The 16,439-nt window shown below is 38.5% G+C and overlaps 1 protein-coding gene across 2 annotated transcripts in view; it reads left to right on the top strand.

Moving 5' to 3' along the window:
• The window catches only part of LOC129744962 (neurotrimin-like), a 300,416-nt gene that overhangs the window by 275,889 nt on the left and 8,088 nt on the right, over positions 1-16,439 (top strand). For both annotated transcript variants that reach the window (XM_055737783.1, XM_055737784.1), the window contains exons 5-6: positions 15,906-16,047; positions 16,128-16,293. In XM_055737783.1, the coding sequence (XP_055593758.1) occupies positions 15,906-16,047; positions 16,128-16,293 (308 nt within the window). The remainder of the gene's footprint in view (positions 1-15,905; positions 16,048-16,127; positions 16,294-16,439) is intronic.

Raw genomic sequence — 16,439 nt, 5'->3', positions numbered from 1 at the left:
ATGAAATTGCCACACACAAAATTGATTCGCAAAATTTCATTGAGTATTCATCCGATTGCCATCAAATTTTCTGGGATTGAAAAATAACTATTTAACTTCATTTTTACCATTTTGCTCGTATTTTATTCACAGTCCATACGCAAATGACCGCACCTTGGCCTTAACCCCGACCATAAGATTCTGCACAACCTGTGAATCAACCGTTTTTTGCATGTAAACCCATACTTTCTTCAGTTCCTCGACTGTCTTCATTACTTCAGGTCGTTTAAGAAGGTGCTGCTTCATAATCGCCCAGTACTTCTTTATGGGGCGGAGCTTCAAAGTGTTGGGAGGGTTAAACATTTTCGGCACGAATTGACCTTATTGTCCGCATACTACTTCAGCACGTCCTTGAAGTAGTGGCATGAGGCCAAATCCGACCAGAAGATTGTTGGGACGTTGTGGGTCTCCAGGAGAGGAAGCAGCCGCTTCTGGAGGCACTCTTTCATGTCCTTTCGTGTCCTGGGTCACGAAAGGTGCACTCCGCTTCCCGCACGTGCAGATGGCTTGCCAAACCAGGAATTTATTCGCAAATTCGGACATCTTCTAAGTGCGAAAATGCTCTGGAACGCTGAACTTATCCTTGGCCGTGGAGAAACCGATTGCCAGGGATCTGTTTGAAGTCGGCCTTCACATATGTTTCGTCATCCATTATGCAGCATTCAACTTTCATCAGCATGTTGAGGTACAACTTCCTGGCACGGGTTTTGGCGTACTTGTTCTGCTTCTTGTCACAATTAAGGGCCTTTTGTACCTTGAACGTTCAAAGCCGAGCCTTAGTTTTGGGCTTCTGGACAAAACGTCAGCTTAGGTGCTGGTTCTAAGCCACATCCTGAACGGAGGCGTTCGGGTTTTGGTTGAAGGCCCTAACTACGCGGTTGTGATTTTTGTTGTTGTACGGAATACTTTTTCCTTCACTTCTGGGCTTCCGATCGGTGGTCAATCGTTCCTCGAACCGCTTAATCACTCGCGACACCGTGGAATTCGCGATTCCCAACGTTTTAGCGATGGGAAGATGCGAGAGATCCTTGTTCTCGTGATGAATGCGCAAGATTTTATCTCGCACGAGCTGTTCTTTCGATTCAATTTCCGCGAGTTTTGATCACAGAACTTTAAATGTAAACAATGTACTATAAACTGAATCCACCCAAATTTTCATTAAATTCTACCCAACAATTAAAAGGTTAGAGCAATTTCATAGTGTGGCAATTTCATCGTGGACATCTTTAGGCTAGCTCATAGGTCGGCAACCTGCGGCTCTTTCGATGTCAAGCTGCGGCTCTTTAGTTCACTGTGCTAATTTTAGATACATTTTTTAATAAAATATTCATAAAATCGTGCTGATGCGATAATTGAACCTTGTGACCTGGCCCACGTATTTTCATAGGTCCAGTAGAGAATATTAAAATTGCATCCGCAGGAACAAGCATTTTAAGCCTGATTCTACAGTTTTTTTCTTTTCACTGTTTTTGAAGCATCAGATCAACATTTAATTCATCATTAACCGTATATGCAAAGAATAACTGTTGTTTTAGAACAACAAAAATTTAAATCAAATTATTTATTTCCAAAACATGAGTTTATTTTTGAATCAATCGAATACAAAACTTTAGCTGTAGCTAACAGGAAAATAAAAGTTTATCATTTGAAAACAGTTCATATTCCTTAAACAGCCTCTGTTTTGTTATCAAACACGAAACCCTCATCAAATTTTAAATTTTAAGCACTTGCAATCACTTTTTTGCCCTCTATGAGAATTGATTTGTGGAAATTTCCAAAATCATGATAGAATTAATCAACGATTTCGAAAAATATTTGCAACTTTAACGTGTGACACTATAAAAATATGGACAAACTACCTCAATCCTATCTTACTATTTGAACTAAAAACGATTATTTTAATTTATCTGAATATATATGTAAGCAGGTGAATATGGATACCTCATAAGCATTCCAGATTGCCCGATTTTAGCCCGCCCAGATTTCACCCAGAAAAAATTGAAAATGCCAGGTATCGAGTAAAAAGGTCCGGATTTTTTCCAGAACTATTTACATATTTATTTTAGCGAATTAAATTCACATGCATTTTTTGAAATTGTGAGATAAGATTTGAACATCGCTGATGTGCCTTGTTAAAATTAATTGTGTGTTTATTTTTCAGCTTCTTTTTTACCTTTTTATATTAATTTTTACCTGAATTGGCATTTCGGCAAATTTTATAGAAACTAAGTAGAATTTAAATGAGGAGGAATATGAATCTGATAGTTGGTCAGGTCAAAGCTAGAGCTCTTTGGGTAGAAGAAACGAATAGATGTTGAAAGAATGTGAGCTAGGGCTTTGTGTTATCAACAGTTTTTTAAACTGCCTATGTGCCTTTGCATTTTTATGGAAAATACGCAGATTTTGGCTGGATTTTCCCGGAAATTACCCAGTTTTAAGTCTAAAATTTAGATACTCAATACCCGGATTTGCTCGGCCTGGATACTTACAGAAAAAATCTAGAAAGCTTACTCAACTGAAGATTAAAATTTTCGGCTACATAAATTAAGTTAAATTTAACTTCGTGCTTCTGGATTTCGAAAAGGATTATCTAAAACTGGGGAATGTAAAAAAAACTTGATAAATTTAAGACAATTTATTCTCCTTTACTTTGATATTTTGATAGCTTTTCTTTGCCGAAGAATTTATAAAAATTGTGCTTAAATAATTATGTTGAAATCTTTCAATTTATTATCATGCAAAGTATTCGTTTAAGCTTTATATGGATATAAATTTTCTTGACTCGATATTTGCCAACATATTAAAATTGATATAAAATCAAACCATGTTAGAAAAGTTGACGATTCAAAAGAGAATGCACGTGCCTAATGGTAATCAGGTACAGATTTTTAAAAAATATCCAAAAGTTAGAAAAAAACCTCTAAAGGGTTTTAAGTTTTTTTTGATAAAACTAATGTAAAACTAACGTTCATTGATCATTCTTTTTTTCATATTAAAAAAAAAAACAATTCTTAAATGTGGCTCTTTCAAATTCTGAAATCTTGAAAATTTTTAGTTATTGGCTCTTCCGACTGAAAAGGTTGCCGACCACTGGGCTAGCTAAATAGCTGAAATTGCCCAGAAATACCGTATGGCGCGTTATCATTCGGTATAAGTAAACAGTGACGACGATTCGAAAGCCTCAAGCCAATCGTCGGAGTGGAACTATCGACCGGAAACTGCGTGGTAGAGTTTTGAAGACGATTAAGAGGAATTACAATATGTCGGACCGTGATTTAGCCAGAAAATCCGGTGCTGCCCAATAGTACCGTGAGCAGAATTCGACTCCGGGAAGGAATCAAGTCGTATTGAACTAGCAATCAGACCATAAAACAGAATAGTGTAGCCAACATCCGTGCTCGGAAGCTAAACGACCAGGTGCTGACCAAGTTCGACAGGTGTCTTCTGATGGACGATCAAACCTATGTCAAGGCTGACTTCGGGCAAATCCCAGGTCAAAAATTTTACTTGGCAACAGGTCGGGGAGATGTTCTAGCCAAATTTAAATTTGTTTTTGTCGACATATTTGCACGACAATTTATGATTGGGCAGGGCTTTTGCAGCTGTGGCAAAAAAAAACGAAAGTCTTCGTTACAAATAAGAAAATGACGTCAACCTCTACCAAAAAGAGTGTCTTCAAAAACGAATTTTGCCGTTCATTCGATCCCACGACCATCCCGTAATGTTCTAGCCAGATTTGGCAAGCAGTCATTACAGCAAAATCGTTTAAGAATGGTATGCAGAGAAAGGGATCAGGCTTATTCCGAATAACCTTAACCTAGGGTTGCCATCCGTCCCGCAGAAGCGGGACATGTTCCGTTTTTTTTAGAAAATGTCCCGCCGTCCTGCTTTTTTTCTCAAAATATCCCGCTTTTTTTCTGAGAAAACTTTACAAAGAACACTGATAAGGCTGTAAAAATTGAATGAAACTTACATGGAATTTAACTGACTTAGAGCACCTGTATCCGTGGTCCAAACAGCCGGTTTAGACCCAAATTCCGATCCGAGCAACCGCACTGGTGATCTATTATAACAGTTTAAACCCAACTTTTTTTAGAGCTGGTATAAGGATTGATCCAAAACTGATGAGATTTGGATCCAATTTGACGCAGTTTTAAACCGTTTGACAGTTAATGGAACAAGAGTGCGGTTGCCAGTTTTTTCATTGGATCGGATTTAATTTCTTTGTTTCAATTCTTGTATAAATTAGACCCAAGAATAGACCACGGGTACAGATGCTCTTACACTGGAAAAACTTAAATTAAGCCTCAATTTAAATTCATTGGTTCAACACAGAAGGCCATTCAAATGTAAAATTTTTTGTGCTTATTTCTTCAAAATAAGCAGCATTGTTGCAAAGTTTATAAAAAACAAGATTGAAAAATTCGGTTAGATTTTAGAATTTGCCAGAATTTTTTTCAAACATATGCGAACCGGGCGAATGCGGGCAATTTTATATAATATCCGGGCAAAATCCGTTCCTTTTATTCCAAAATTGTTGTCCGGGTAATTTTTTCACAACCACAAATTATTCAATAAAAATGAAAAAGAATACAGTTGAAAATATTTTTTTTTTCATAAAAACACATCAGCAGATTTTGAATCGTGTTTTAGGTTTCCGAAAAACTGTTCATAATTATTTGAATAAAACTTGCTCAAAAAATCATTTTTGGTCAGAAAAAAACATTATAACTGAATTTAGGTTTTTCTTTGTTAAATTTTAGAAAAGAAGTGAATAAACCTGTTCAAAATCCAGGCTTTTTTCTACAAACTCCGGGAAACCGGGCCGAATCTAACTATTCCTAAATTTTGTGTCATATATCCGTGTAAGTCCGGGTAAAATCCGGCAATCTGACAAGCTTATCTTAGCATCACTATAACAATCTGGTTCTGTTGAGCGTTCTTTGAGTACGTTCTAGCCACGTTCTAGCAATGTTAACATTTTCCGATTGAAGAAAATATTTTCTTATGTTGCTTCCGAATGATGATGGCTTCCAGATGTTTCTCTTAAATCCTAGCCCCTTGAATGAAAAGCTCATGGGAAAAGTTAAATTCTGGATAAAATAGACAGGATTATCGAGCGAAAATAAACTATTTTCAATCAAAAATGAAAAAAAAAAAATGAGTTAAGTTGAATAAATTTGGTAGATGATGCTGTAGAACGGCTGTTAGAAAATTTAAAAACTGTATTAAAACTTCGTATTTTGAACTACTCTGAACCTGAACTACGACACATTCGACTAGAGAGTTCGCAGTATACAAAAATAGAAGTATTCTTAAGAATTCAGTTTGTCATCCATATTTTGTCACTTTCTTTGAACTATTTCGAACATTCACTTATGTATAGAAATGATCATAAAAATGAGGTTTTTAAGAGTTTCTGAAATGTCCCACTTTTTTCGGTAATATACCGCTTTTTTCGTGAAATGTCCCGCTTTTTTCTGAAAGTATCTGGTAAGCCTACCTTAACCTACCCAACTGCCTCCAGTTCCGCCCTATTGAGAAATACTGGGTAATCATGAAGAGGAGACTCAAGGCAAAGGATGTCAAAGACATCAATCAGATGAAGACCTGTTGAAATGAGATAGCTACAACGAAGGAAGAAGAAGTGTGTGCTAATGACTACCCGACACTGACTGACTAACTGCTACGCGACAAATCTCAGTAATACGAGACTCTTTGGGCTTTTTGGGCACATTCCATCGATGGTTCTCTTGTTGCTTTGAAGTGTATTCCGGTGATGACGACCTTCGCTAGACCACCAGGATTGGCTAAGGTGGGCTCGTCTGGTGAGCGGACCTCGGCTGGATGCAGCAGCACAAAATGCCGGGGTAAGACCTGTGTTTCTTGGCTTAACAGCTCGAAAAAAGGCGATTCCAAGCTGGGTGGAGTGTAGATTACATACACTTCCTTCGTAGGCAATATCGGCTGGCTCAGGACGATACCGGTAGTTGCCAAACCGAGAAGGGCTTTAGAGTCAATATGACCCGAGACGTCCTCAGGCTTCCGAAAAGTACAGCTTTGCTATGACAGCCTTTTTCTTGCCAAACAAACTGTCTCGGTTTTCCTTACCACTTGGTTCGCTGCTGTACCGTCGGTAACGAATCGGAATGCTTCGGCTACATCGCACACGTGCGAGAACCCAGGCTGTTTCTGAACAATCGGCTCAAAGCATGCGTTGCCGAAAATGTTGTGCTTTAAGCTGTAGCGAACCCAAACGACAGTTCGGTTTTCATCCCTTCATGCCTCCTGTTTCGAAAAAAATTTCATCCTAACTGTCGGCTGCAGGGCGTGAAAGTTTTTGCAGGACTGTCACGTGTGACTGTCATGCCCATACTGTACCCATGCCCGATCGTATGCGCTGCTGCTTGGTTTCGAGTAGATCGAACGAGCCATCTATTCGCACCGAGCAGCAGCATACGATCGGCGCGTAACGCGATGTGTGGTGCCGGTGCAGGTTAGGCGAAAAGGGGAGGGGAGGGTGATTGGGGTGATCACCACCCGCAGTAGCTTCAAGCAAAAGGAAAATACGTTCAATCGAAATTAACTCGGCCCGATCGAATCTCGGCTACAGTCGGACGAAGTAAGTAGTACTGTCATGCGAAATTCAACGCATTGAAAATTGTCACGAAGATATTCCCGAAACTGTCACGAAGCTTAAAAAACTTTCATACCCACGAACAAACTCTCGCATGGGGTGAAACGAGGCCTCGCTGTACATCGCACGACCGCTCCTTTTAAAACTGTCGGGGAAAAAATATTCGGGAAGCTTTCATCGAGGTGCATGTGCGACTTTTGCAAGAATACTGTCGTTCGCCAGTACTTTTCGGAAGCCTGAACGTCCTCACGGTGTGTTTCGTTTAAGGACTCAAAGAAAAAAAAATACAGTAATGCTAATTTTTGCATGGGCAGAAAGTAGAGCTATCCTGGTTCATTTCCACCAAAAATTAAAATATTTGTACGGTGACCCTCCATTCAATTTTTTTGACAATTTTTAACTCTAAACATAGCGACTCTTTGTATAATACCTGTTTATGATCCCTAACACATTTTCCACTAAAACTCTCTTTTTTGATAGTTGATAACACAGGTGGTAAATCCATTTTACGGATAGCATTTCAAGGCACGGCGAGCCATCGCGTTTGCTACTCTGGGTCCATGGTGCAATTGGACTACTGATGATACAATTCTTCAAATAACATTGTACTTTCTACGCCTTAAAGTCCACCTGGGGTCACTTAAACTTTGTTCCCACCTCGAACAATTTAACACACTTTTGCACTAAAACGCTCAAAGGCAATACTCGTTTCCGAAATCACTATCAGCAATGACCTTATTCCAACACAACCTCTCCTCTGACGAGTTAGGACCCGACATCTCATTGTGTTGGAAGAGGTCCACATTTACCACAACTACTCCTCATCAGGTCGCATCCGATTTGGGCGCATCAATGCTGACCCAACATTGTCATTACTGTGCGCATCTATTCATTTTGCGAGTCTGGTCTTGACCCTTCGAAACGCAAAACGAGTTGGCAATCGTACTCCCCTGGTCACATCCGCAGTTCAGGGACTGTAACGGTCGTACCTTGTTACATGTTTCATTTGTGAAGTTTATTTTTTATTTGATAATTTATTTGTTATTTATTAAATTATTTGTTATTTATTCATGAACGTCGAGTTTATTGTTAGTTTGTTACTATTTATAAATTAATATTTAGGTATTAAATTATTAACTACTTCTAAAAATAGATCAGTTAATCAGTACAGTCGAACTTGATAGAGCGCTGCAATTTAAATAACGTTGATCATCAATGATAGTTGACCTTTCTCATAGAATAACTGCCTGGATTGAGAATTTCCCGAGGTCGAGTTCGGGATGTATCTCCCCAGTCTTGTGGGAGCAGGATAGTGAAATATGGGGGTCTGGGAGCAAAAACGAGCAACTAGATCGTGCTCACAAAACCCGAATCTCCCAAAGGTTTTCGCGTAATGACGTAGTTCCGGGGAGATAGGTCTGATGGCGCCTTCCCTGATCTGAGGGTTAACAACCTATCATTCAGCCCCAGTTTGCCCACGAGTTTGGTTGTGCGCGTTTTGTTCGGGTTTCGTTTTGTATGTTAATTTATTAAGTGAAGTAAGAGTTTCTTGTTTAATTTTAAAATTCTTTTCGTAGATTTCCGTTAGAAATAAGCCGTGTGTAGTGTGCCAAGCAGTTGTTTATTTGTGCCTAGATAAATTAAGCGATCGCAGCAAAATCATCGGCAAACCCCTGCTGCACACCAGCCCGTTGGGCTAAACTTCTTTGCTGGAGTCAAAAAACCAGCAAACTCGATCCGTCACCATATCGGCTAGAAGAAGGCTGGGAACTTCTGGTCGCACTGGAAGCATATCCGGTGTATTTGCCACCCCGTGAACCACAAATACATCCGGTAGATTCACTTTACCTCTCCACCAACAACTCATTGGAAGCGAGAGCAGCCAATCAGCATCACCGTCGTCCCGATCATCGGCAGCAGCAGCAGCAAAAACAAGTAGGTGCTTTCCATGAGGGTCCGTCCTTAGAGGAGGATACCTTTTAATGAATAATTGATCGATCATCTATTATATAAAATTCTCTTGTAACGGTGTTTGTAGTACTACTCCTCCGGAATGACCCAACCGATTCAAATGAAATTATTTTTAGAATATTCTGTAGGCATGCGAATCGGTTTATATCGAATAAAAACAACAAAAAGTCGCATCAATTGTCCGTAATCATTAAATTTGTAATAAATTGAATCAAATTAAAGTCATGGCCTTCAATTTTTTCGACATTTTCTTTCTTTTGGGCGCCGGGCGGATTGTTTTTCGTCTCCATGGTCGAGACGTCGCGAGCCAACGTCGCAAGAGGATAGTAACCATGGCATAGCATACTGATTGTGATTGGAAATATTTGGGCGCGCATTTTTCAACCAAGCATAATTTCAATGCATGTGGTGGCCATATGAAGCCTAGATGTGTTTTTTTCTTCTTGATTTTTAGATCATTTGTACAGCACTGAGTAATGAATGACGCCTAGAGGCGACCCAGATTGATATTTTGCCGATCAAATCAAAACCATTGAAACTATTTGAAAAAATTAAACTTTAATTCGTGTTATTTAAAGAAGGAATTGTTGTCTGAAAAATATGAATTTAGTACTAATGCATGTGAAATACAGACCCCGTTCGTTTTTGGCACCATTCGATTTTGGCAACATCCGAACGGTTTTTAGAAGCGACATTACCTTTTAGTTTTCTCTATAACAGGACCAATATAATTTAGACAAACACAAAACATGCGTTTTTACATTCAGAAATGGTGATAGAATACAACAACAAAAACAAAAGTTTTTTTTAGAAAGTTATAAAGTATTCAAAAATTACAAAAAGTTGAAAAATAAAAAAAAATCTAAATCAAATACAATAAAAAGACTAAAAATGACAAAGTCAACTGAAAAATGATAAAGTACGACAAAACCAGCAAAAATGACAAAAAAACAAAGAAATGCATCAAAAACATGAAAAAAAACTATAAAAATTCTAAAAATGATCTTAAATCGCCTTAAAATAACGTAAATGATAATAAAAATAGTTATTTACAGACATTTGAAAAAAAAGAAAAGTGGAAAGATTTGGTTTATAATACGCATAGAAACATGTTTCAAACATGCACAAATGTGCTTTACTGAAGGTGTATCAAACGCCTTTAAATTTACAGAACAACCACCAAATCCGTTGAAAATTAACAGACACATGAACTGTACAAGAGCCTGTCCTTTAAAATGGATTATACACGATTGATGTTTATGAAAAGAAGTTCAAACGTTCAACATTGACAAAAATGTATACATTATTTCTTAATTTATAAAAGGTAGGGCCCAAATAAACAACCTGACTAAATAAACTTATCTTTTTTTAAATCGTTCACTGAAAATCTGTTTACAGGTTTCCTGTTTGTTTACACACAATTCAAGTACGGACTTAACTTCAACGTGTGTTTTTGTATAACATATTTCGGCTACATAGAAGAGACTTTAGATTCGCTTTTTTGTTGATTTTTTTTGTTATTAATATGCAACGTGCCTTTTACCATGAAATATATATTAATTTTTCTCTAAAATATTCAAAATGTATTTGTAAATGAAGGTCTTATGGTAAAACAGTATTCAGAGAAATTGAAGTGCTAACCATTATTTTATTCTGGAGAAAAACTGCAGATATATCAATGAACGGTGATAAAAAAGACAAACAGGAACAAGTGTTAAATTTATTTTAAAGTCTTTTCTTTTTGAAAGAAAATGAAAGATGAACTGTGATGAACTCCATTTGCACTTGCCCCGATGTTTCTTTAATGAAAATAACAATTTATAATAAAAAAAAAGACACTTAAATGTTTTTTAAGGTTTCGAGGTAAATTTACATGAAAATTTTCAGAAAATAGAATGAATAATATCATCGCAGCCTTAACAGATAAGTTCTTTTTGATGTATTTAATTTTAATTTCCAATTGAATGTTATTGAATCTTGAAAATATCACATATTCTTAAATGAAATCGCAGATCATCTTCAACACTGTTCAGGAAAATTTTAAATCAGACAACAATGGTTTAAATTGGCAGGTGTGTCTTTTAGGATAAAAAAGATAATATAAATGCTGTAATTCGGTTGAATAACAAAAAAAATTAAACATATTTTTTCTCATTTCAAAACCAATCGTTTAATTGATTTATTGGGTTAATGTTCAAAGGAATTTAATTTGCATTCTTTGCTCGAACAAATAAAAAAGGGCGAACTTTTATTTTTGGGCATGATTTTGATGAAAATATGGATATTAATAATCACTGCTTCCAAGGGTAAGGATAGTGAACAAAAATCTGCTTGAAAATGATTTTTCAATAAATTTCTCAAATGTTTATTATTTCTTCAGTTCTTAAAAATATACCATCCAAAGCTAAATATTCGGGAGCTAAAAGTGCTGCGCTAGGCAGAATGTTGGGAAAATACTCCAAAAGTTGTGCGATATTCAAAATTCTTCTTCCATAAAGTTTCATATGCAATAAATTCCAATAAATGAGAAACTTTTGATTTAGATTTCAACCTTAAAGTGAACTCGAGCAAAGCGGAGTAAATCAACTAAATGGTATACAATAATTAAAACATAGATATAATAAACATACGTTTATTTATGGAACAAGTTTCAAAGAGTGGATTTTTTTCAGCATGAGGCTTGCCAAATTTGATGGTTACGTTGAGTGCTGAAAAAATCGAATTTGCAACGGGAAGCTGATACCTGATACCATTCGGCAATATTCAAAGCATTTGAATCAAAGAAATGCAAATGAAAAGTATTCATGTAAAATGTATGTAAGATTGATTGGAGCAAATTTTTTGATAATTTATGAAAAGACCCGTAGAATTGAGTTGAAGTTCTTAGATTTGATTCCGAGATAATTAGGCGGAACAATTCGAGCAAACAGAAAATATGGATATGTAAAAAAAACTAGGACATGTTCAAGAAAGCGAGACGATTAACAACTCAAGATTTGATGCTTTTTTAAAGTCAAACAACAAAGAAAAAATGGAAAATAGACGCCAAGTTGGACATGGTAAGACGAAGTTTACCGGGTCTGCTAGTAAAACTATAAATTCTGAACGGTTGACACATGGTCCGTTCCTCGAAATAAGGTTGTCGAGGCACATCTGTCGATAAGCCATTTTTTATGACCGCCCCAACCTCACCAAACTAAATATCGCCCCGGGAGAATAAGAGACAAGCAAGAGCACTGAGAGGTTAGATAGTAGAAATGGCACCCGGCTAGGTACCGAAAGGGTAGCTCGAAAAGAACACTATGTATGTTACTACGCAAGTTAATTATAATTAGTCCAATATACTTAAAACCACCAAATGTACCCCTTAGTAATTGGTTATTTCGCCCTTAAAATACAATGGATCCAAAACCCTAGCCAGAATGGAGTATTGAATTTGATAAGAGATGTTTACTTCGCTTCGGTCGTTGTTCATTTCGTTTGCTCGCTCTGCGCTTTGCGCATTAGAATTCTGAGTCCACCACGCTTCCAGGTTCGGGGAGTATTTCTGGGATGAACGATAGATTGTCCAATGGTGAGAGTCTTCGGGTATGGGTGTCGTCGAACCATCATGAGTCCTTAGTCGGTTTGAGGCGTTGCTGGTCACGCTTCTAGTTGGCAAACGTTCGCTACTTTTAGGCGGAGGTTTGAGTTTGGTCGTTTCGGAGATTTCCGTAGTCTAGCTGTTCGACCCTATGTGGTTTATCTATAGGTGGGGACAACTAAAAACTTAAGTATTAGTTCGTTGTATCCATACAGTTGTTTATGAACGATTGTGACGTAACGCGACGCCATCACGGAGTCAAGTGTTAAGCGTCCATATCTTACCATGGACTGAGGGAGGAAGACTGAAATTTGCTGTATCGTTTTCTGTATCGTTTTTATACTGTTCGGCAAAAAGCCAGCAATTGTTGAAAAGATTTGTAGGGGAGATGAGGGCATAACGAGCACCCGAGGCATAATGAGAAGTCCATTTTTCTACATAAGTACGTATTTTCTTAAACAAATTTTCATGAGGACTTGTTTCGTACTACCTATAGTATTAATTTTTCACCAAAAAAGAAATATCCTTTTCATATTTACAGAAATATTAAATAATAACCAGCTAGGTTCTCAAGTGACGAAAATATTATAATTTTTGAGCACCACCAAATAAGCTTTTATGACCTTTAAATCATCTTGATCTGAAATGTATGCACTGCAACATGATCTACACATTGTTTCTAAATTTTCAGCATCATAAAATTTTTGATTTTTCACTTTAATCAATTGTAAAACGCGTTTTTACTTTAATTTGTTCACTAGAGGCGAACAGAGCACTTTCAATGAAGGCATATTGAGCATTTTCTGCCGGAGAATCTAGCAGCGAATTCGACTCGATGAAGTCAATTGAGTAATAGAGCTACAGCTTAACTTGTATCGTCTGACGATTTGGCCTATTGGTTAGATGTCGGAGAGGTAATCAGTAGACTCGAGTTCGATTCCTGTCCGAGGGGATTTTTTTTGCACATACCATTCATGATTGATTTTTTTTATTGTTACATTATACGGCTAATTGTATCAAAGCATCATCCGTCAAACAAAACACCAGAAACATAATGTATGAACATGTGTTAATTCTTTGAATTCTACAAACAGACCTAGATTATTTTGTTTTTGCTTTGTTTGATGAATCTACGCCTCACCGTTTAGTGCAATCATGATCATAAATGATAAATGAAGAAAAAAAAATCACCTCCACCAAGAATCGAACTCGAGCCTACTGATTATCTCTCCGACATCTAACCAATAGGCCAAATCGTCAGACGATACAAGTTGAGCTGTAGCTCTATTACTCAATTGACTTCATCGAGTCGAATTCGCTGCTAGATTCCCCGGCAGAAAATGCTCATTATGCCTTTATTAATGGTGCTCATACTGCCTCGGGGGGTTTCTCATTATGCCTCTACAGTGACTGGTTTTCAGCTTTCGGCAAAATTTTTCAAAATGCATTTTTAAACGTTTTTATCTACTTTTTCAAGTTTCATCCAATTAGACAATAGACTATTTGAGTGTCGGAACACGAAACAATGATGTAATTCACATATTACAGCTGTTCTCTATGGTTAAATAAGCATTTTCCTTAAGGTGCCCATTATGCCCTCATCTCCCCTAATCGTTCAAATTTTAACTTTGGATGATCAGTTTCGTGTAGCGAGTCATGTAACTCAGTTGATTAGGTGCTAAATTTAGATTTGACTATATTTTTAGAACTACCATTAATCAAACCATTTTTATTTATCAGCTTCAAAACTTTGACGAAATTTCAGCGACTCAATACGTCTGATCATGCAAGAATTTGCAAGAGCAAAACAAAACCTAATTAAATCATTGTTTTACGCAAAACAAGTGCTTTTCAGCATAAAACAAGTTTTAATAAAAATCACTAAATAAGAAAGTAAAATTTTGAACCTTCGCACTGGTCGGTAGATTGATGAGAGAAATTTGACGTTTGAAAGATTTTTTTCTTTTTTTATTCAGTCTTCCTCCCCCAGATCATGGAGACTTATACGGAGGAATGTTTGGGACGCAAATAAAGTTTTTTATTATTGAAAACAAACAGCGTCACTGTACTGCGTGTCAGGAAGAAATACCGTAAATAAAAGGGTGCTTTGATTGTGATTTTCGAAATTACATGAAGCATTGTATGCCGTCGGTGAAAAGCGTCTTCAACGTCGAGACGCTCATGAACGTTTGTGACGTAGCAATCAAAACATTGAAAAAACTGATTCTCACACTCGTGCAAGGGTAGAATGTTGTTATTTGAGAGACGAAAAACTTATTCTGGTTTTACATACCTTGGATCCTTTGGGTAGAGTGTGCTTGCTATCTCATCATCATCCTTCCTGATTCCTTGTTGCTTTTTGTAAATACGATTGGCTGAGTTTACAAATCCTAAACCTGCTCTGATAATGCAGATGCTTGCAGCGCCTAATAACTCGTTCGCAGCCACGACCAAAGTATTCCAAACGTGTGTAAAGCGATGATCAAAACAGGATGTTGTCTGTCAGATCGGGTTTGTCAAATTTTCACCAAGACTGTCTCCTGAGTTGTAAGAACCATCGTAATCTCTCAGGTGGCGTTCTGGAGCACTCTCAGGCAGTGCGCCCAGTTCTCAACATCCTCCCCCCCGTAACGCTGGCCACTAGTTACTGAGGCCCAGGGTTTCCCCTTGTTGTACGTCCAAGACTGCCAATTTAGCGACTGCCGCGTGAGCCCCTTATTTGTAAGCACAATAGCTCTACGAGCACGCCCATCAGATCCCAAAATGACCTCATGTACCCGACCGCGTGTCCAACCGTTTCGTCGCGTTTCGTTCACGATAACGACCAAATCCCCGACTTCAATTGGTTTTACGTCGTCGAACCACTTTGTACGACGCGTTATCGAAGGCAGATATTCGCGTACCCATCGCTTCCAAAAAACATCTAGTTGCCCTTGAATTTGATTCCACGACTTGCCGATAGCTTTAGCATCAGGCGTTGCGTTCTCCGGTTTTTGTTTGACCCCATCAGAGCTCCCAAGCAAGAAGTGATTGGGCGTAAGAGCTTCTTGTTCCTCAGTTTCCAAAGGTAGATAGGTTAACGGCCGAGAATTCACAATCGCTTCGGCATCAACAACGAGTGAGTACAACGCTTCATCATCGAGCTTTCGTCCCGCGCAAACGCTCGCTTCTAGTGCAGTTTTAACGGAGCGCACCACACCTATAGATAAACCACATAGGTCCTGACCCTCCTCGATTTGGGGAGCAATGCATACGACTCGTTCAAAGGAGTCTCATCCGGGCAAACCTAGCTGTGCGGTCTCCTTTCCGGAGTGGCGCTTTTAAGCCGCACAGTATCATAGTCAGAGCAGCACCGACTACAGGACAGAACCCCCCGAACGCGTGTTGGACCCTCACCCTTACACCCGAGTTCTGGTACCTAAATACCCGGGTGGTGCACCCGCGCGGATTTGGCAGATCCGTCGACGGCCTCTAGTGGGTTTAGTGATAGTTCCTTTAGCCGTACATCTGCAATCACCGGATTTGCAGACACGTTTCTGCCCTGGACCACGAAGAGTTGGAACTACCAGCCCAGAGCCGCCCAGAGCGATTGTATCCCATTTCCCGAAAACTTCCATGAGCAAAACCATGACTCAAACGAATTTACAAATAAACGTCCATTTATTTCGTTTGCAGCCCACCTTACAATGTGCGCATCACCCACGGAAACACTGACTACACCAACACTGATTTGGAGATTCAGCAGCGCGATCGCAAGTTCATCATCCACTGCCGTGCCTCCGGCTATCCGACACCTCTGATCTCCTGGTCTTTCCGGGTGGGTATCCCTTTCTTCACTGTCTACCCTCCTATTTACAGTTAAATCGACATTGAGAATGATCTTCACTTTCCTTCTAGGGTAAACCATTGGACGACAGCTACGCCAAGCATAGCGGCATCACCATCCGTAAGGAGTTTTTGGAAATCCACGATGTCAGGAGCCACCATTCCGGCGACTACGAATGTCTGGCCCAGAATGGAGTCGGTGAACCGATCAGCGTGCAGGTCCAAGTGCAGATCAAGGGTAGGTAGTTTGAACTTGTAAAGTTGAAAATAAAATTAAAAGGGGATATCTCTTCGTGTAAATGTAAAGTGTGGTGGGATGTGATCATATCATTAGCGTATCATCAACCTCACTAACATTCCTTCATACACCCATGCATCTATACA

Source organism: Uranotaenia lowii, chromosome 2, assembly GCF_029784155.1.
Source record: "Uranotaenia lowii strain MFRU-FL chromosome 2, ASM2978415v1, whole genome shotgun sequence".
NCBI lineage: Eukaryota > Metazoa > Arthropoda > Insecta > Diptera > Culicidae > Uranotaenia > Uranotaenia lowii.
This window is presented reverse-complemented; position numbering and strand designations above follow the sequence as displayed.